Here is a 22363-nt window from a genome sequence, read left to right on the forward strand (position 1 = left end):
CCTCACAGCAACAATCCAAGGAAGGGTTCTTTGTTTGTTTTTCTCCATTCAAGACCATATTGTATTTTTTCCCTTATTATTATTACACTAGAGACACGGTGCACAAAACTCGGGGGGGTCCCTCAACCCGGCCTGTGCCCTCTCACAGTCTGGGACCCCTCAGGGGATGACCACCTGCTGGCTTAGGCCTGCTCCGTGGGGGATCGGGCCTACGCTGGCAGTCAGACATCCCTCTGGCAGCCTGGGAGCCCTCAGGGGATGTCCACTTGCCAGCGGGGAGCAGGACTAAGCTGCAGTCAGACATCCTTAGCGCTGCTGAGGAGGCGGGAGTGCCTGGCCAGCCTGGGTGAGGGACTGAGGGCTGTTTGCAGGCTGGCCACAGCCCCTTCAGGGTGGGGGTCCCCACTGGGGTGCCTGGCCAGCCTGGGTGAGGGGCTGAGGGCCGTTTGCAAGCTGACCACAGCCCCTTCAGGGTAGGGCATCCTGCTGGGGTGACTGGCCAGTCTGGGTGAGGGGCCGAGGGCTGTTTTCAGGCTGGCTAAGCCCCCCAGCGGGGACCCTCAAACCATGAAGGTGTGGCCATCCTGGGTGAGGGGCTGATGGCTGTTTGCAAGCTGGCCACAACCCCCAGCCACCCAAGCTCCCAGTGGAGGTTGGAAGCAGGTATCTGGGATTTGTTTATCATCTATAATTGAAACTTTGTTGCCTTTAGCGGAGGCCACAGCCGGCTCAGGGCTGGCGGGAAGCTTGGCTTCCTCCATCGCCCAGGCAACCAAGCCTCCTGCTTGCTCCAGCTCTGTGGCTGCCGGCCGCCATCTTGGTTGGGTTAATTTGCATATAGTCGCTCTGATTGCCTGGTGGACATGGCTTAGGTCGTAGCAAAGGTACAGTCAATTAGCTTCTTTGTCTTTTATTAGTGTAGATATCACAGAAATGGCCATGTAGATGCCTGTTGCAACATAGTCTCGTCCCTGTAGCTGCCTCTCCTGATAGTTCTTGGCCAGGTTGTTGCCTCTGGTGATAGTACCTGCTTCTTGCTATAGTGCCCAATGCTGGATAGTGTCCTGCCCTGTGGTAGCTGCCTGTTGCCATAGTGACAGCCTCTCCCTCTCAGGATAGCAAAGCCCCCCCACCCCCACCCCCTGCTGGCCTGGTCAACCCCAAGAGGAAATAGTGACTTCCTCTCGTGAGTGACTTCCTCACTGATAGTAACTGCTTCTTGAGATAGTGCCCAGCTGGGAAGCTGCCTCTGACAATAGGAGCTGCCTGTTGCGATAGTGCCCAGCTGGATAGCTGCCTGCTGCAATATAACCCAGCCAGGTAGCCGCCTACTGCGATATTGTCCAGCACAGTGGTTGCCCATCAGGAGATTGAGGGGATTCCAAGGGAATATGTATTTTTAAAATTTAAATTTAATTTTATTGAATTTATTGGGATGGCATTGGTTAATAAAATTAAATGTCTCAGGTGTACAATTCTATAGCATATAATCTGTATATTGTATTATGTGTTCACCACACCAAGTCAAGTCTCCTTCCATCACCATTTATATCCCTTTTACTCCTCTCTCCCTCCCCCATCCCCCTCGAACTCCAAGTGTTCAACATTGTCTTTTGAAAAAAATATTTTTGTTTCTTTCACATCTGGGAAGCTTCTAAGGAAAATAAGCCATGTTTCATGTGTTGCAATATGAACATGCTCACCACACCCCATGCTTTTCAACTTGTGGGTGCTGAGGTTTCCTAAGCCAGCTGCTTAGTCTCTTACTTATGAAAAATGTGCTCCTTTAATGATGAACTAATCAGCTTTCCATCTTAACCAAACCAATTTCAGATACAGAAATTGATATTTTCTCTATTTTGCTATCTATAACAAAATATGATGTCCCTTGCTATAACAGATAAGTAGTTGGAAATAAATCTTACAATTGTGAAATTCCAAGAAATATTGAGAATATTTTGAGGTTTATTAGTGCCGTAAAGATGTGGGTTGTTTGGTGTGTTTTGTTTTGTTTTCCACAACAACCACATTCCATGTATGTCTACTTAGGATCTTAAACTGGCTATAATCTACTCTGAATAACTTGCTAAGAAAACATCAAGACAAAATCCATACCTGAAAAATAAACCCCAAATAGTTGAAATTACATTAAGACCGAGGTAGTTAATTAAAAGTGATCACAAGGCCAGCATCTAAGCAAAGTTTCATTGAGAAGATACCCTATTTTTCTGTGTATAAGACACTATTTTTTTCTAAAATCATTAGACTAAAAATTGAGGGGTGTCTTATACATGGAAGTCAGCCAAGGAGGAAACGGCACCGTGTGTAGCTGCCCATACCTTGTCAAACAGACTTCCTCCAATCATGAGCCTTATTGTTACTGATGTCAGCTGATGCCATAATTGGAGGTGGAGGTGAAGGTGGAGAGTGTAGAGATGCAACAGGGACTGGAGCATTCTGAGCCCATACAATTTTTAAAAAATAAAAAGTTAAATACCCATAAGTGATTATCTTACTCTGCAAAATTCAAACTGAATGTAATCAGCTATGCAAAAGAGCATGGAAATAGAGCTGCAGAGAGACAATTTGGACCTCCTCCCACTGAATGTATGATCAAACAGTGGATAAAACAGGAAGAACAACTCCTTAAGATGCCAAAAAAGAAGGCCTTAAGAGGAAAACCAGAAAAATGTTTAAAATATTGATTTCTTAATTTTGGATTGGGAAAGGGGGGGTGGTCTTGTACATGGGGGTGTCTTATACACAGAAAAATATGGTGCCAACAATGGGTCTGTCTTTTCCTAGCAAGTTATGGTAATCAGACAAGGGAAGGGTCACAGAGAGATTATGCTGGGTTTGGAATGCAGCATCAGAGAAGACCAGGCACAAGTCAAGGTTTCCAGGAAGGGCCCATCCTGCATGATGTAACCAGAAAGTGGATTTATAAACAAAGGAGAGCTTGGCAGGTTGTACTGTATAATTCAAGTCAACTTCTCTGGAAAATATGAATTATTCAATAAGCCCTCAGTTGGCCCTGAAATAAATCAACTTTGAAATACCCTGGGGAGCTTTCTGTAATGAATCATGCAGGGTCACACATCAGGCCCTCAGTTCACAGAACTGATTAATTGTGTTTCAGACAATAGAAGATGGGAAAAGTTAATGAAACAGTTAATTGAGTCCTTTTGCAAGACTATCACTGTTTGGTCGTTTTCTAGAAAACATTATGTAAATTAATCCTTAAGAGGAAAAATAATGCATTTAAAGACATTAACTTTGGCCCTAACTGGCTTGGCTCAGTGGATAGAGTGTCGACCTGCGGACTGAAAGGTCCCAGGTTCGATTCCAGTCAAGGGCATATACTTTGGTTGCAGGCACATCCCCAGTAGGAGGTGTGCAGGAGGCAGCTGACTGATGTTTCTCTCCCATCAATGTTTCTAGCTCTCTATCCCTCTCCCTTCTCTCTGTAAAAAATCAATAAAATATATTAAAAAACGAAATTAACTTTGAAGTAATAATAAAAAGCCAACAACTTCGAACTAAAAACATTAACACTGAACCAAATAACATCTGCAAAGAAAAGACCAACAATCTGAACTTGTTGAGTATTAAGAAACACCCAACTGAAATGTTAATTTCATTTTTTTGTGAAGATCCTTGTTAATTTTTAAAGACCCTTTGATTAAAGAAACAAAACAAAACAAAAAAAATCTTCCTGTTTTGTAAAAGCTGCTTATCCCTACTTCCAAAAATGAATTTCTAATTGACTTGAATATTTCTTTTATATCTCTATATAAGGTAAAGGCAACTGAAAACAAGTTTATATCATAAATCCCCAAAGCCAGTTTTGTTCCATTACTATATTTTTTCCTAAGAAACCAATTATCCCGCTAAAATCAAGAGGCCTCTATAAACTTGGGACAACTAGAGGGACTATAATCTTGCCCGGCATTTAAATTTCCCATGACTAACAAACACACACTTTTAAAAGCCTGTAACTGGCTTTCAGTTTGACAGTTACTCAGCTGAGATTAGCTGAAGCATGTTAAGCCTCTCCCCTGTGGGCCATTTCCTTTCTGTCAAGAGAAAAAGAAAAAAAAAGAGATTGATTTAGTCCTGTGGAAATACTAAAGATCATAGGAACAGAAGCAATTTATTCTCTCGATTCCTCGTTTTCTTTTACAATACCATTCACTAGTTACCTTGATCACTGACGTGATTTCAGGTGTCCATCTCCATTCCTTCTTTTTAAATTGTTTCCAATCACGCCAAGCCTTTTTTAAAAAACTTCCAAATGCCTGTACTAATTTCACACAAACAGTCACTAAGCCACAAGATTCAACATGACTCTGGAACACATTCAGTTTTCAGAGGTATCTGGATCACATGGTCTAACCAGAAACCTTGAGATGACCCCCCACACACAAGTACTCACACATACATGCGCAGCTGTCAGATTAGGAGCTTTGGAAAATGGACTATTGTGGAAGCAGAAAGGGATTTTTTCTATTATTAGGAACCTATTAAGTGGCAGGCACTACCCTAGACATCTGACTTTCATTACCCTATTTAATCTTCACAAAACTGTGGTATGCCTTATTGCAACCTCTGCAGATGAGAAATTAATCCAAATAAGTTGACATCAATCCAAGGAATGACAGCAGAATTTCTTTTTTCCCCTTTAATATGTTTTTATTGATTTCAGAGAGAGGAAGGGAGAGGAAGAGAGAGAGAGAGAGAAACATCAATTGGCTGCCTCCTTCACGCCCCCAGTTGAGCCTGCAAGCTGGACATGTGCCCTGACTGGGAATCGAACCGTGACCTCCTGGTTCATGGTTTGATGCTCAACCACTGAACCACACCCACTGGGCGACAAAGCAGAAATTCAGTTCAGTTCTTTCTTCTCTAAAACACCCATGCTTTCCCCGCTGCATTGCATTGCCTCCCCTAGGATATTGCTGCTTCTAACCAGGTAATTGATTCTCTAGAAGAACTCTGTGAAACTGGCCTTCGGTGTGGGAACAAGGCATTCCCAAGGTGATGGACTGAACATTGTGTGGCCTCTAGCACTTATGTAAACTAAATTAAAATCTTGTTGAATGCAAAATTGTTTTTAACAATAGCAGAGTGTCTGCTGAATCATTAGTTCTCCAGGTCATCTAATAAGATAGTCCAGTGATTAGCATTGTAGATAAACTAGAGGCCCAGTGCACGAAATTCATGCATGGGTAGGTTCCCTAGGCCTGGCCAGCGATCAGGGGCAATCTGTGGGGTGACAGGTGGGGCAATTGGGGGGACCCTGCTGGTGTCCACCTTGGAGGTGACCAGCAGGGCGATCGAGGGATGGTGCTGCCTGCTCACCAGCTGGCCCCGCACCCCCCTCGGTCACCCCACTGCCACCACCAGTAGCCTCTCTCTGTGGGAGGCAACCGGCAGGGTGACTGGGGGGTAGCGACAGCCCCACCCCCCGCTGCCGCCTGCTTGTCAGCCGGCCCCATGCCCCCCCGCCGCTGCTGGTCGGTCATCTCCTTCTGCAGGGTAACTGGCAGGGCAATTGGGGGGCCCTGTTGGCACCCGTCTTTGCTGGCCTGGGGCCTGTGGGCTGGAGGCAGCTTCTGCATTGAGCATCTTCCCCTGGTGGTCAGTGTGCATCATAGCAACCATTCCTTCCACCAGTAATTTCGCCGTTCAATTGATTTGAATATTAGGCTTTTATTATATAGGACTAGAGGCCCGGTGCACAAAAATTTGTGCACTCGGGGGGTGGGGGGGCCCTCAGCCCGGCCTGTGCCCTCTCACAGTCTGGGACCCCTCGGGAGATAACAACCTGCTGGCTTAGGCCTGCTCCCAGGTGGCTGAGGGCAGGCCCAATCCCTAGGTGCAGCCCCTGGTCGGGCTCAGAGCAGGGCCGATTGGGGAGTTGGGGCACCTCCCCCTGTCATGCACAGAGCAGGGCGGATGGGGAAGTTGCAATGCCACCCTCAGTCACACTCAGCGTAGGGCCGATTGGGGGGTTGGGGCACCGCCCCCATCACACTCAAGGCAGGGTCGATGGGGAGGTTGCGGCACCACCCCCTGTCACACACAGAGCAGGGCCAATCAGGGGGTTGGGGCGCTGCCCCCTGTCACACACAGAGCAGGGCCCATCAGGGGGGTTGGGGCTCCGTACCCTGTCACACACAGAGCAGGGTCAATCAGGGGGTTGGGGAGCTCCCCCCTGTCACGTACAGAGCAGGGCTGATTAGGAGGTTGAGGAGCTCCCCCCTGTCACTCACAGAGTAGGGCCGATAGGGGAGTTGGGGCACTGCCCCCTGTCACACTCAGGACAGGGCCGATGGGGAGGTTATGGCTCTACCCTGTCACACACAGAGCAGGGCCTGTGGGGGGGGGGGGGAGCAGGTTGGGGCGCCGCCCCCTGTCACACACAGAGCAGGGCCGATCAGGGGGTTGGGGCGCCGTACCTTGTCACACACAGAGCTGGTCCCGGTGCTGGGAGGCATATTACCCTTTTACTATATAGGGTAGAGGTCTGGTGCATGGGTGGTGCTGGCTGGTTTGCCCTGAAGGGTGTCCTGGATCAGGGTGGGGGTCCCCACTGGGATGCCTGGCCAGCCTGGGTGAGGGGATGATGGCTGTTTGCAGCTGGTCACACACCCTTCAGGGTGGGGGTCCCCACTGGGGTGCCTGGCCAGTCTGGGTGAGGGTCTGAGGGCTGTTTTCAGGCTGGCGGGTGACTGAAGCTCCCAACTGCCCCCTTTTTTCTTTTTTTTCTTTTTTTTTATTCTGGGCCAGCTTTAGCTCTGGCTCCAGCTCTGAGGTCTCTGCTGCTGAAAGCAGGTATCTGGTTTGTTTGTTTTCTATAATCGAAACTCTGTATCAACTCCAGCTCTGAGATCCTGGCTCACTGAAAGCAGGTTTCTGGGGTTTTGTTTAGCTTCTATATTTGCAACAGTGTTTCAAACTGCAAGCTCAGAGGCCGGCAGCGGCAGGCGGGGAACGTTGGATTCCTCTGTCACTGAAGCAAGCAAGCCTCATGTTTGCTTCAAGCTGCCTGGCTGCCGGCCGCTATCTTGGCTGGCAGTCAATTTGCATATCTCCCTGATTAGCCAATGGGAAGGGTAGCGGATGTACGGCTAATTACCATGTTTCTTTTTTATTAGATAGGATGGGCACCAGAAGGCATTCACCTAAGAGGTGAGTCATTTGCCCCAGTCACACAGATAATAAATGATAGAACTAGGATGCAAACCCTGGCCTTCCTGATTCCAAGAACCTGACTGATCATTCTGATACATCATCGATGGCTCTCCTCTTCCCTGTGTATCAGACTCATTAGAGACTTGCACAAAGCACAGGGGCCCAAGCTTCCACTCAAAACTGTGGAGTCAGGCTCTCCACAGTGAGGACATCTGGGGTCTTAGTGTTTGGTTTTATAAACAACTTCCCAAGCAACCCTGCTCTGTGCCAAAGTTTGATAACCACTCAACCACACAACACTGCATTGTGGTCCTGAAGAAATTGTCCTCACTAAGCAGTAAAAACTTCTAGGTCAGTTTTTTATATCTTATGGGAGTTAATTGATGAGCTAGCCAAATCCCAACATTTTTTAAATTTTTGAATCTTTACACTGGGTATGATGGTTTTATTTTTCTTAATTTTCATGTACTTATTTGTGTTTAATTGTTCTCAACTTACATTATACCCTTTCTTAACAAGTCTTTCTTGTTTGAGAGCTAACTGGCACGACCCATTGGTTTGCTTTTCCTCCACACTCTAAAATTTCTCTGACAGATGTTACAGGTTCTCTTTTGCTTTAGAATACCAGATGTTTCACAAAGATTGCTCTTTAGTTGAAGGGAGCTTACCTTTTTTTTTTTTAATATTAAGCACATTTTAGTGGGTTCTTGGGACTAAATAATATAGTTAGTTATATTTGAAGAGTGGGACTCAGTAAAATGAATAAGGATTAAAGACTCTCATGATCATAAAAGATTTGATTACACCAACGGTGCCCAGGAAACAGTGACCGAACCTCTTTGTGCATACCTCCAACGTGAGGTCATGTGGATGGTGGGGGTTCAAGTTCAGGACATCTACATTACTTCAAAAGCACGATATAAATGTCCTGCCCCCATCCCTCGCCCAAGTCCTGCTTCTAAGAAAAATGCAATCTTAGTGTCTGGCTACCCAAGGTGAGTTGTACCTAAAGAGTTTATTGGTTCCAAAATAATTTCTCTTTCTGGTTTTCTCATTCTGCTGAATTTTCTTACTTAGGATTTGCAAAGTTTCTCTCTTGCCTCTGGGTGATAAGTTACTATTGCCATAAATAACATAGTCACTCATATTTAAAAACAAATTAGTAGAGAGAAATACTCGCCAGTGTAGTGTCAAATCAAGGTAACACTCCTGAACTTTCCAAGAAAAAAACAACATATAGCTTTGTTATCAGTTTGAAATGCTTGGCTCACAGCCCAGCTGTTATCTTGCAGGGACCACAGAAATGTGCCTGCTCCTGCCACACGGTTTCATACGTGGAGAAGCAGGAGCCCCTCAGCTTGAGTTTTCCTAAATGGGGTGTAGTTGTTCCTTCTTTACCGTCTCAGTTTTATGCCACTAAGTAAAGGATATATGAGGCCCTAGCCAGTTTGGCTCAGTGGATAGAGCGTTGGCCTGGGGACTGAAGGGTCCCAGGTTCGATTCTGGTCAAGGGCATGTACCTTGGTTGCGGGCACATCCCCAGTGGGAGGTGTGCAGGAGGCAGCTGATCGATGTTTCTCTCTCATCGATGTTTCTAACTCTCTATCCCTCTCCCTTCCTCTCTGTAAAATATCAATAAAATATAATTAAAAAAAGAATATATGAGAAGAAATAAGATCAGCACTTAAAATTTAAAATAATTATATTAACTTCTTCATTGGTGGGGCTTCAGTGAAATTTTTGAAATTATATTTTTCACTCATTTTTATTCCATCTACTTTTTCTTGCCTTTCGACCATGTCTCACATTAGTGATACCCCGAATGGCAAGCTGGGACTCTTCTCACAGGTTCTTGTCCTATGAAGTTTGAAAAATAAATTTGCAGACTGAAAGATTGTAAGCAAAAGCGTGGAAGTTTATTGCGAGTGTATACAAATTCCCCCTGGGACAGGTCCCCAAAATGAAGGCCCCTGCTCTCTCTCTAAGATGGGAAAAAACCAGTCCAGTGAGTCTCTTTGTCTACTGGTTTATAAAGCTTCTTTGTCTGTTCATCCTACTTTCTAATTGGACCCTTCCTTATTTTATGTACCCATGTTTTCCTACTTGGCCTCTTTCCCCTTTTCCCTGCATGGTATTAGTTTCCAAGTTTCAAAGCTCACCCAGTGCTGCCCTCCTCTTCTTCCCCTTACCTTGTAACATTCTTGTAAACAATCGGGTGGGTTGGAGCCATCTATCTCCCACCCATCAAGTACGCATTCCTCTCCCATGGGCCCTTACCCTAAAACTGCCTTTTCCCTAACTGCCTCTCCTGCCTCTAAAATCCTTTCATTAGCAAAAGAAATGTTCAGAGGAGCTGATATCTATTGAGGATCCATGTGCATCATTCCGTCTGTCCTTTGGGTTGGTCATTATTACAAAGGAAAAGGGTCTGTTCTGCCCTGAGAATTTCCAGCTGCCGTTGGCAGTGTGCACAGAGGGTCCAGGGTGTCTTTTTTAGGAGTAGTGATCTGCCACCTTTCATCCTCCCTCCACGAAAGAGCTGGGAGCCAAGCAACTCCCATTCATGATTCCATTAGTATTCTCACAGTAATTAATTTAAGTTAATAAACAAAGTTTGAATCCTTTCAATGAACTGAGAGCTGCCAAGGATAGATGGACAAGAATCAACGAGTTTACAAACCAGGGTCGGGGGGCGAAATGTAAGCCCGGGCTTTACAAATGGACGTGAGTTTTTCAGAGTCAGTGTTCCTCCAAGTATGTCAGACCTATCGGTGGCGCCTGTTAAGAAATATAACTTCCTGGGTGACATACCAAACCTACCACACCCAGGTCTCTGAGGGTGGCGTATGGGAATCATTTGTAATCAGTCCCCAGATTATTCTTATGCCTATTGCTTGAAAACCACTGATATCCTGTAACTGCCCTGGGCAGTTATAAAGGGAAATGACATTTGTTCATCAGTAATTATCTGTGTTATCATTCCAAATAAGAAGTTCTCATCTTGGGATCAGTAAAAATCAACTAGAGAACTTCATGTAAAATGCAAAGTCCTGATTATGTCCCAGTAATTTCTTATTTAGTGGGCCCAGGAATATACTGTGTATGTGTGTACATGCTGAGGTTGAAAAACATAGGTTTGGGGATGCAAATACCTCAGGATAAATTGAGTAATGAGAGCTTGTGCAAGAACCTACATTCTGTATGGCTGGGCTATTTAAACCTTAAAATGAAAATAATAACACTTACCACACAGGATTAGTAGTTTGATTCATTGATTTTAAATAAATATATACCCCCACTTCCATTTCTCCCAACCTCTAGCCCCTGCCTCTGGCAACAATCACCAATCTGTTCTTTGTATTATGAGCTTGTTGTTTTTTATTTTGCTTTGTTTTTTAAGATTATACATGTTGGAGAGATCATACGGTATTTGCTTTTCTCTGTCTGACTTATTTTACTAGCATAATGTCTTTGAGGTCCACCCATGTTGTCACAAATGGCAACATTTCATTATTTTTCTGGCAAAATAACGTTCCATTATATATACTAGATGCCTGGTGCACAAATTCGTGCACTGGTGGGGTCCGGCCTGCCTGCCCCAATTCGGCTGGGGAGAGGGGACGCGGGAGGTTGGCTGGCTGGCCCCGCCCCCCTGGTTGAACTCCCGATCGAGGGGACAATTTGCATATTAGCCCTTTATTATGTAGGATATTCCATTATCCTACATAATAAAAGAGAAACATGCAAATTAACCATCACTTCGCCACTCCGCCACTCCACTACACCCACCAGCCAATCAGAGCGACTATGCAAATGAACCCAACAAAGATGGCGGTTAATTTGCATACACAGCCACAGAGTGAAGACTGAAGACAACTGAAGATGGTGGCGGCCAAGGAGCTGGAGCAAGTAGGAGGCTTGGGTTGCTCCCGGTGATGGAGGAAGCCAGCCCTGGACGTCGCTCAAGGAGTGGCTGGGGGCCTGGGCTCCGCTCAAGGAGGGGCTGGAAAGAAAAAAAAAAAAAAAGAGTGGCTGGGAGCAGCCAGAGCGGAGAAGTCAAGCCTCGCTGCTGTGGCCGGACCAAAGGCCTGGGTCCCAGGTGCCGGAGGAAAACTGGTGCCAGCAGCCAGGGGAAGGAAGGCCTATTGCACAAATCTTCGTGCAATGGGCCACTAGTATATAATATATATATATTATCTATATACAATTTCTTTATCCATTCATCTGTCAATGGACACCTAGGTTGTTTTCATATCATGGCTACTGTAAATAATGCTGCAATGAACATGACAATGCATATATCTATTCGAGTTAGTATTTTTGTTTTCTTAGGATAAATACCCAGAAGTGGAATTGCTGGGTCATATGATAATTTTGTTTTTAATTTTTTGAGACATCTATGTACTGTTTTCTATAGTGGCTACACCAATTTACAATCTCACCAACAGTGCATAAGGGTTCCCTTTTTCCACATCCTCTCCAATATTTGGTATTTCTTGTCTTTTTTATGATAGACATGCTAACAGGTATGAGGCCATATCTTGTGGTTTTGATTTGCATTTCTCTGATGATCAATGATATTGAACATCTTTTCATGTGTCTATTGGCTCTCTCTATGTCATCTTTGGAAATGTCTATTTAGATCTTCTGCTCAATTTTCAATTGGATTTTTTTTGCTATTTAGTTGTATAGGTTTTGTTTTGTTTTTACATATTTTTAATATTAGCCCATTATCAGATATATGATTACAAATATATTCTCCCATTCAGTAAGTTGCCCTTTCATTTTTGTTACTGGTTTCTTTTGCTGTGCAGAAGGGTTTTTTTACTATAATGTAGTCCCACTTATTTATTTTTTCCTTTGTTGCTTTTGACTTTGATTAAAAAATAATTGCCACGACCTATGTCAAGGAGATTACCACCATATTTTCTTCTAGGAGCTTTATGATTTCAGGTATTACATTCAAGTCTTTAATCTATTTTGACCTAATTTAGGGGCATAGTATCAGATAGTGTTCCAGTTTCATTCTTTTGCATGTAGCTGTCCAATTTTCCCAACACCATTTATTAAAGAGACTGTCCTTTCCCCTTTATATATTCTTGGCTCCTTAGTTGTAAATTAATTGATCATACATGAATGGATTTATTACTGGGCTCTCTATTCTGTTCCACTGATCTATGTGTCTGTCTTTATGCCAATACCATACTGTTTTAATTACTACCATTTTGTATTATTTTTTGAAATAAGGGAGTGTGATGCCTCAAACTTTGTTCTTTCTTGAGATTGCTTTGGCTATTCAGGGTTTTGTGTGGCTACATAAAAATTTTAGGATTATTTGTTCTATTTCTTTGAAAAATGTGATTGATATTTTGATAGGGATTGCATTGGATTTATAGATTGCTTTACATAGGATGGACATTTTAACACTATTGATTCTTTCAATCCATTGAATATTTCTTTTTACTTATTTGTGTCTTCTTCAGTTTCTTTCATGGAGCACAGGAATATACATTTTTAATAGGCATACTTGCTAGTGATCCTCATGCAGTTGATTGGAGGATAACACCTTGAAAAGTACTGGCCTGGTGAATGGCAGTTGGCTGTAACATCTAGCATTCTCTGTAGGATGTAGCAGTATTTACAGAGTGTTGTTTTATTAGAAATTATAGCAATATGATGAGATTCAGACAAGGCATGTCATATAATGCAGCTAATTCATTGATTTATTTTGACTCACCATAATTATTTATTACTTAGATCAGAAAACTCAGACTTTTTTAAGTAGACTATTTCATTCAAATATGTCCTCTCATTTGAAATAATAAGTCAATATATAGAATATAGATTGAGACATTGTTTCTTGAAATAATAATTATCTCCTATAACAGTAATGCTGTAAATTAGTATTTGGGTGCTGTTCAACATTGCATTGATTGTCTGAAAGTACAATATGGTGTGAAGCATCCTCTGCCTTTTAGAATCACAAAAAGAAAGAAAAGAAAGAAAGAAAGAAAGAAAGAAAGAAAGAAAGAAAGAAAGAAAGAAAGAAAGAAAGAAAGAAAGGGAGAAAGAAAGAAAGAAAGAAAGAAAGAAAGAAAGAAAGAAAGAAAGAAAGAAAGAAAGAAAGAAAGAAAGAAAGAAAGAAAGAAAGGGAGAAAGGGAGAAAGAAAGAAAGAAAGAAAGAAAGAAAGAAAGAAAGAAAGAAAGAAAGAAAGAAAGAAAGAAAGAAAGAAAGGGAGAAAGAAAGGAAAAAGAAAATCTGTGTATAGCAGCTTACATCAGACGTGAGGAACCCCATTGCTTGAAGGGTGGACACTGAAATCACCTTCCCCTTCTTACTGTCAAGTGGCCAAAAATCATTACAGACCAAAGTCAAAGACGCCACAGAACCTTAAATAAATTTTTGTGAATAAAATCTATCAAGCAGATTCAAAACAAGAGCCTTCTACAAATTTAGTTATCTTTAGAATTGAAGTAACACCCCATGGAAAAGACTGACCCTTTGCAGAAAAATAGTAGCTTAGAGATAGAATATATGAACTTGCCAAGCAATATGTGGATTTAATTTCCTTCTCTGATCAGCTTCATAAAACTCCCATCATGGCCTCTGAATATGGTCTTGCCTGACACAAATGAGGCATGATTCCTCTGACTACCTGAGATCAACTACTTATTACCCAAAGAAAAGCTTGGGGTAGATCTCTAACAGAGAGAAGAAGCCTGCTTCTAAGGATCAAGGAATAGATGAAATCGTTCTTTGGTGGTTCAAGGGTAGAAGAGGACTGTCTCTGCTACTCTATTATGATTAAAACCACAGGTGAATTTTCTCTGCCCTTAACCTTTCTAAACATTCAGCCTTACATTTCTTTCCCCCCGCTGTTAACATATCATACCAATATTACAGTAAAATTCCATTTTACCAAAATAGGTTGGGACCAAGATCATTTTATTAAAATCATATTTCCTGACAAGATGGAACACACCAACTTAATTTGAGAACTTCTGTGTGGAGGCGAAAGTAGAGACCTCGAGCCAAGTGAATAATTGTAATGAAAGCTGAAGCTGCCACTGCTCCTCCCTTGGCCCTTTATAAATTAGAGTATTTTAAAAAATCAATTATAATCCCATAAAAGGTTCATGAGCTCATGTAATTATCTTACTAGGCAATAACTGCCATTTATACTAGAAAGAGACGATATAAAATTTGTATTTGTTTTAACCATTATAAGTGTGCTTAATTTGTTTCCAATTATGTTTGTGTTACTAGGACATCTTGTTAATCTGGCCAGTTAAACATGTTGTTTTGAATTTATCCTCATGAGACTTTGTAAAGTCTGAAAATTTATATAGGCTGGTAATTTTGCACTGAAAACAATATTTTCCATCACAAAATGGAACCACCAACGTGTATAAACACAGAGATGCCTCATAGAGAAGGAGGGGATGGAGCCGGATATATTTAATTTACTCTTACTGCTCCACTCTGCAGGAAAGTTCAAAACACACTTTTTCCTGGTTATTAGAACTGACTTTTTCAAATGTTTATCAAATTATGACGAGCAGGAATGACCCCAAACGGACTTTGAATTGCATGCAATTAAGCAAATGCTCTTGGGATGCCTTCTTTAAGTGATGTTACAACTAAAACCCATTTTTGAGAATTACAATGAAACAAGTCAGTGAGAACAAGATGCTGGTGCCGGTGATCTTTGTATATTGATTTATATTTATGTTTCAGCTGTTTGAAAAAGTCAAAGAGGTCTGTCCCAACGTGCAGGAGAAGATCAGAGCGGTTTACGCGGACCTCAACCAGAACGACCTGGCCATCAGCAAGGGGGACATGCAAGAGCTGCTCTCCTGCACCAACATCGTCTTCCACTGTGCCGCCACCGTGCGCTTCGATGACCACCTGAGGTACTTCCTGTTCCCCTCTCGAGGCTTGTATGGATATGTGTGTGCATACACGTGTGTAAGTCTCTCTATGGTTTCTGTTGTTGATTTTGTTATAAAAGATAGTCCCAATGAAAAAAGTACAGAGGAGTAAAACTTCTCCAAAATCTCACATGCGAGAGCTAACCACTTAATATTGTGGAGAACATTCATTCCAGTTTTCCCTTTTTTAAAAAAAAATATATTTTTATTGATTTCAGAGAGGAAGGGGGAGGGAGAGAGAGATAGAAACATCAATGATAAGAGAGAATCATTGATCGGCTGCCTCCTGCACCCCCCCCCCACCCCCGCCACTGGGGATCGAGCCTGCAACCCAGGCATGTGCCCCCCACTGGGAATCAAACCTTGATCTCCTGGTTCATAGGTCGAGACTCAACCACTAAGCCATGCCAGTTTTTCTTTATGCATCCATAGTAAAATAGATTTATGTTCAAATCTACAAAAAAGTCATCATATTGAGAACATTTTTGCAAACTGCTCATTTATTTTTTTATCTTTCATTGTTAATGAGTGCTCTATTATAATTTGTAATGACTACATGATATTTCTTTGTACACATATGTAGTATATTCAACCAGTTCTATATTGGTGGATTGTTCTAATTTTTTACTATTGTAAACAACTCTGCAATGAACACCTCTGTACATAAATGTTTTTTATATACCTTTGGGTGCTTCCCTTTGGGTACATACCAAGAAGTGGAATTGTTAGGTATGTATCAAATGTGCCCAGATTAGAAACAGATTATAATGTTATATAATGCTAAATTGCTCTTCAAAATGTGGTATCATCAATTTACACCATCACTATGCACACGATTCCCCATTTCAACGCCCACAACAATACTCTATTATAATTCTTTAATTCTTTTTTAACATTGTTAATATGATCATGGAAATGGCATTGTGAGGTTTGATTTTTATTTCTTTGATAATTAGAAAGGTTGAAGATGTTTAAATGCCGATTGGTATTTTATTCTTTTGTTCAAATACCTATCCATGGTTTTTGCCTATTTTTCATTTGAAGCATTTTTTTCTTATAAATTTTAAGATTTCTTGAAAGATTTAACAATTCTTTGTTTTTTAAAAGGCTTCAAATATTTTAACAGTTTATCATTTGTCCTCAACTTTGTTTTTATTATGTATGCAGTTATTTGAAATTTCTTCTAGTATTTTTAGTTTCATTTTCACATTTCAATTTTGACCCATTTAACATTTCTTTAGCTTTAAGGGGTAATGAGAAGTCAGGAAAGTTCTGTAAAAAGAAGAGTGAGGTAGGTGTGAATGTAGAGTAACCTTTTTTTATTATTTCTAACATGGTTACTTCTAAAACATTTATTAAATGATTTATTTTTACTTCTTTATTTGAAAAGGAAACTTGTAACATATTAAATTCTCATTTTTGGTTTCACTCAGCTTTCTCTTTCAACATCATAGTATTTTAATTACTATAATTTTTATTTTATTAGGCAAGTATACACACATCATTTTTCAATAGGATTTTCTTGACTATTATCACTTGCTATACTTCGTGATTAAATTTACAATAATTTTCCAGTTTTTTAAAAGGGTTGGAAATTTTATTGCGATTACCTGAATATGTAGATTCACTTAGAAAACGACATTGGTTCTTTCTATCCAGGAACAATATATTTCTTTCTATTTATTCAAATTTTTTGTCATGACCCTTAATGAAGTGTTATCATTTTTAATAGAGTCTATTTGTTTATTATTAACTAGAGGCCCAGTGCATGAAATTTGTGCATGGGGGTGGGGGAGGGGAGGTCCCCTCAGCCCAGCCTGCACCCGCTCACAATCCTGTACTGCTGGCTCCTAATCATTCACCTGCCTGCCTGCCTGGACACCCCTAACTGCCCTCACCCTGCCAGCCTGATCACCCCTCACTGCCTCTGCATGCCAGCCTGATCACCCCTAACTGCCCACCCCCTGCTGGCCTAGTCACCCCCAACTGCACCACCCCCTGCCAGCCTGGTTGCCTTTAACTGCTCCCCCACCACCACCAGCCTGGTCACCTCTTACTGCCGCCCCCCCCCCCCAAGGCCTGGTCGCCCCCAACTGCCCCCCCTGCTGGCCTGGTTGCCCCCAACTGCCCTGCCCCCCGCCAGCCTGGTCGCCCCTCACAGCCCCCCTACCGGCCTGGTCACCCCATGCAGCCTGCTGTTCAGTCGTTTGGTCATTTCTCACTAAACGCCCCTGCTGGCCTGGTCATAGGCAGCCATCTTGTGAGGATGTGAGAGTTAATTTGCATATTACCTCTTTATTATATAGGATGTGATATATATCTAAATATTGGATTTTGAATCTGTGCCTTTCTTCCATTGTATTCTCTAATTGTTGTTTCTGTCCTTACTGGGTCATCTTATTGTCCATCCAACATTTTTTAGTTGTTTCTGTTTGCTTTCCAGATATACAATGATGTAATCTGACATTGGGTTTGTTAATATTTATATCTGTGAATTTTTTTTTCCTAATTACAAGGCTGGAACTTCAGAGCAGTGCTAAGTTAGAGTAGGGATTGTAGGTATACTTGACCCTCTTTTCACCAAGAAGCATGATACAGGCCAGCTGTGTTTCCTTCTGCTTAATTCTCTCTAGACATGCCGTGCAGCTCAACGTTACTGCCACCCAGAAGCTCCTGCTCATGGCCAGTCAGATGCCAAAGCTCGAAGCCTTCATACATATCTCTACTGCCTTTTCCAACTGTAACCTGAAGCACATTGATGAAGTCATATATCCATGCCCTGTGGAGCCAAAAAAAATCATCGACTCTATGGAGTAAGTTGGCTTAAGTGAGGGGACAGGAGTGAGCAGATTATGTTTGTCTTTGATTCTTTGTTGTCTTTCACTAATGAGATAGCAAAGGGGAATACCCTTGAAACAATGTGCTTTGAAATGGTGCTAGCTTTAGCTACCCTGCCCCTGCTAGTCCCTCCATCCCCAGGTCTTTTTAAATAGCTTAGTCTTGTTATATCATTTAGGATTGAGAGAGGTACTTTACATAGAAGTGGTTTCTCACTTCTTAATAAACTCAGTATTATCACTAAAGAAAATATAGTATATTAGAGGTCCGGTGCACAAAATTTGTGCATGGGTAGGGTCCCTCGGCCTGACTGACGATCAGGGCTGATCAGGGCCTTCTGGCTGCCAGCCAGGGCCTTTCTCCATTACACACAGCTCCCTACTGGTCAGCACATGTCATAGAGAGCGATCGAACTCCAGGTCTCCCAGTCGAACTCCCAAGGGGACACTTTGCATATTAGCCTATGAAAGCTCAGACGACAAGTTTTGGAGATTGACAAGGATTCAACTTGAGGCTTTGCAATTTACTGGCTATGTGATGCCAAGCAAGTTCCTTGGCCTCTCTGAGTTTCAGTTCCTTCATTGTAAAATGAGGCTAATAATAGTGCCCATCTTATAGTTGTGGTGATAAGCTGATAAACACAAGCAATTATTGTAGTGTTAAGGGGTGTTCAAAGCAGTAATCAAAAGGTTAGTAAAGAAAAATGGAAAGAGAAAAGGATTCCTCCAGATCTGGTAGGAGTCAGTCTCTTGACCTGTTTGGCCAAGATACACGTTCCTTACTTTCCTATTGTGCAGGAGAAATAATATGCAGCATTTCCCCTTCTTGCCAACTAACAGGAACCACCTTATTCTTAGGATATGACCGCAGTCTCAGAATAAGTATGCTTCTGTTTTCTGCTTCTTTGTTCTTCTGCTCTATTTACTAAGTTTGCCTTGTCCCCCCACCACCACCACCCCGCCTTTTTTTTTATTCTGCATAAAAAGTATCAGAGCAGAGAAAATAGACTATTTCACAGTGAATTTGTCAGATTTTAGTGTTATATACTACTGTATTTCCATTTAAGTTATACTCTTCAAAAGAAAGCATTAGCTAAATCGAGAGTTCATTCCCTTCAGGGCCAACATTTTTATCTCGTGTAGCTCTGAGGATAGATATTTTTACCTGTCATCAAAAATATCCAGGACAAAGAAGAATGAAAGTCCTTTAAAGGACCTGGAGGTGACTTACAGTTGCTAATAAATCATGTTTTGCTTAATTGGTGAAAAGAAAGCTGTCAGAGTGGGGTGTTTGTCGGGATAGATAGAGAAAAGACACGCTGATGCCCTAGGTCAGTGCAGGGAAGTCTAAAGCCTCGGGCATTTTCAGGGTGGAATTGAGTTGTCAGTGAGCTGCCTCCTTAAAGTGCTGTCTCTTGGTGCGTATGGTGCTTACATATGGATATGCCAGGAAGGGGACAGACCTCCTTTGATTCCAGACCCTGGCACTGAGAGTCCACACTCAGTTCACTGATGACCCCTCTGACACCTAAGGTTACAGCACAGTCTGAGGCACACAGTAGTCTCTGAGAGTCCCCCAGAAAAAGAGGGAGGCAGCAAATACTCCTCTCAACCACAGCGAGAGATTTCTCCAGGTACTTCCCTGCCTCCCAAACTGTGTCCAGAAACTCAACACCCGTAGATTTCAAAGCAGAGAATACCTTGATTTATCTCAGGTGTTCAGCCTTTCCCCCACTCCCCCACTATATGTCAGCCCATAAAGGCAGGTGATTGCTACATGATTTGTGATCAGACTCTCATTGACACTTGCACAAAATTTATGTTTCTGTCATTTGCTGCTTTCCAAGGAGAATAATTATTTAAATAAATAGGCAGCCAAACAGAACTACGAATGAAATTATATTTTACCTCAGCAGAATATATTTTGAATGCAATTAAGGAGTTTAGGTATTTTTTAAAACAGGAAAAAAGTCATAACTACCATTTATTAATTCAAAACTTTATATTTGGGACCACCTGTTAACTGCACCTCTTGGCCCTCCCCTTCCATTTGTGCCACAGTCACACAGAAGTAATCGCTTCTCTAACCAATGGACACAGACACTGGGGCAGTGAGGGCTTGCCCAGGGAATGGCTGGCGGGGGGGGGCGGGGACGGTGTCAAGCGGGGGAAAAGGAGACATATGTAAAACTTTAGACAGTAAATAAAGAAGTAATCGCTTCTCTCGCATACCACCTGCCTTTGCTTACTAAGCTCTGTTCCTAAAGAGGACTTCACTTCTGCTTCAGACAGCAAAACTCTCCCCTAGAGTCCCTCAGGCTTCAGTGGAACCATAGTACCCCATATTCATTCTCAACACTGGTTGCTAATCTGTATTTTCCATTAGACAGGGAAGGACAGTGCCACAACCTTTTGCAGCAAGGATTCAGAATCTGGAGAAGGGGCCACACATAAATGGATACACTAGACAAGAAATATAAATTTAGAAGGCATGGGGGAAAGCCAGGCGGAGGCTTCAGTCTAGTGGCGAAGCTCGCTGAATCTCCAGACCCATCAGCTTTTTATTTACTGGAATACACATTTACCCTTTAGCAAAGCAAACAGACATTTCAATGGTAAAGTTCGGTAAACAATAAAAGGATTATTCAGCCAGCAACAGGTAATAATATGCAGATTTTCAGCCCTGCTGAATATCAGAGTCCATCAGCCTTCTCACAGACTCCTCGCATCTACATGCTAACCACTTTTTGGTCCTTGCCTCCAGCAGGGCAGGTGTCTGGCTCTTTTTTGCTCTCCAGTGCCAACACAGTAGAGACTCAAATATTTGCTGAATGAATGAAAACTTTTTAAAATATGTTTTTATTAATTTGAGAGAGAGAGAGAGACTTCGATATGAGAGAGAAACATGAAGTGGTTGCCTCCTGTACGTACCCCAATCAGGGACAGAACCTGTAACCTAGGTATGTGTCCTGACCGGGAATCAAACTGGCAACCTTTTGGTGCATGGGATGATCTCAACCAACTGAGCTGCACTGGCTAGGGCATGAATGAAAACTTTTTGGTGTCCCTAGATGATGATCATACTGCTCTGGCTTGTGGTGATGGGGTGGAATGGGTTGATGTTTGTTTGTTTTGACAAAAGCAAGAATAAATGACAGAATTTCATAGCAAGTTGATATTTTGGGACGTGAAGTCCTATGTGTAAAATAACTATAAGCTCATATATTACCCCTGTTTCTGATTGCCCATTTTTCTTCTTAAACTTCAAATAAAACCCAAGTGTTAAAAGTTTTCAATAACACTTTACGCAATGCCCAGCAACCCATCACCAACTACATCATTGTCTATGACTGTTGCAAGGACTCCTATATCAGATGGAATTTCTTGAAGTTCAATAACATCAAATATCATTAAAGTTATTCTGAATAAATATTAATTCACCTAAATCTAGGCTTAGTTACTTTGTTGACTAATGTATTTATTCTCAGCCTTCTCTGTATTTTAATGGGCCTAAGGTTAAAATAAAATTATTTCCAAGACTTTTAGGTTTCTAATTCCTTGAAAATTGTTATTAACAATAACCCCACAGGGTTTAACAACTGTCCTTGTTCTTAGTAATCCAGCTCATTTAAAAAAAACAAAAAGGAACCAGGAATTAGACAAGAAGATCTTAAAGCTGTACTCTGGGCTTTATGATCTCAAAACAATCACCCATGTAAATGTGTTAATTAACTAGATGGAATATTTTCACAAGGTATCTATATACACAAAAAGCCAGCGACTGGAATGCTGTAACAACCAGAATGACCAGTTGCTATGACACCCACTGCAGCCAGCAAACTGCCCAAATCAGGAGTGGGGCCAGTGGGCCAATCTCCCATGGCCCCTCCCCCCAGCTGGCCTGCTCCTGATCAGCCTCCCCCACACCAATCAAGGGCAAGACAGCTGGCCAACCACCCCCGTGGCCCTTCCCAATGGCTGGCCCCACCCCCTATTGGCCCACCCCACCCCGATCAGCCCGCAACCCCTCCCCCAGTCCAGCTCCCCTTACCCCAATAGGTGGCAGGGCTGGCCAGCCAACCACCTGCAGCCCCTCCTCTCCCAATGGGCTCCCGCCACCTCAATCAGCCCATGGCCCCTCCCCCCAATCAGCTCCACCCCCAATTGGCCCCCAGACCCCAATCTGGGGCAGAGCCAGCTGGCCAACCATCCATGGCCCCTCCCCCAGGCTGCTTGCCCCAATTGGCCCCCCCATCCCATTTGGGGGTAAGGCCGGCCAGCCCACTGCCCACAGCCCCTCCCCATGGCTGGCCTCACCCCCAATCAGCCCCCGCCACCCTGATTGGCCCACGGTCCCTCCCCTCAACCAGCTCTGCCCCTAATCAGCCCCCCCACAC

At 42.7% G+C, this 22363-nt stretch overlaps 1 protein-coding gene across 3 annotated transcripts in view; it reads left to right on the forward strand.

The window, feature by feature from the left end:
- The window catches only part of FAR2 (fatty acyl-CoA reductase 2), a 140901-nt gene that overhangs the window by 91012 nt on the left and 27526 nt on the right, over window positions 1-22363 (forward strand). For all 3 annotated transcript variants that reach the window (XM_059682467.1, XM_059682466.1, XM_059682468.1), the window contains 2 exons: window positions 14936-15111; window positions 17763-17942. In XM_059682467.1, the coding sequence (XP_059538450.1) occupies window positions 14936-15111; window positions 17763-17942 (356 nt within the window). The remainder of the gene's footprint in view (window positions 1-14935; window positions 15112-17762; window positions 17943-22363) is intronic.

The sequence above is a fragment of the Myotis daubentonii genome, chromosome 2 (assembly GCF_963259705.1).
Source record: "Myotis daubentonii chromosome 2, mMyoDau2.1, whole genome shotgun sequence".
Lineage (NCBI taxonomy): Eukaryota > Metazoa > Chordata > Mammalia > Chiroptera > Vespertilionidae > Myotis > Myotis daubentonii.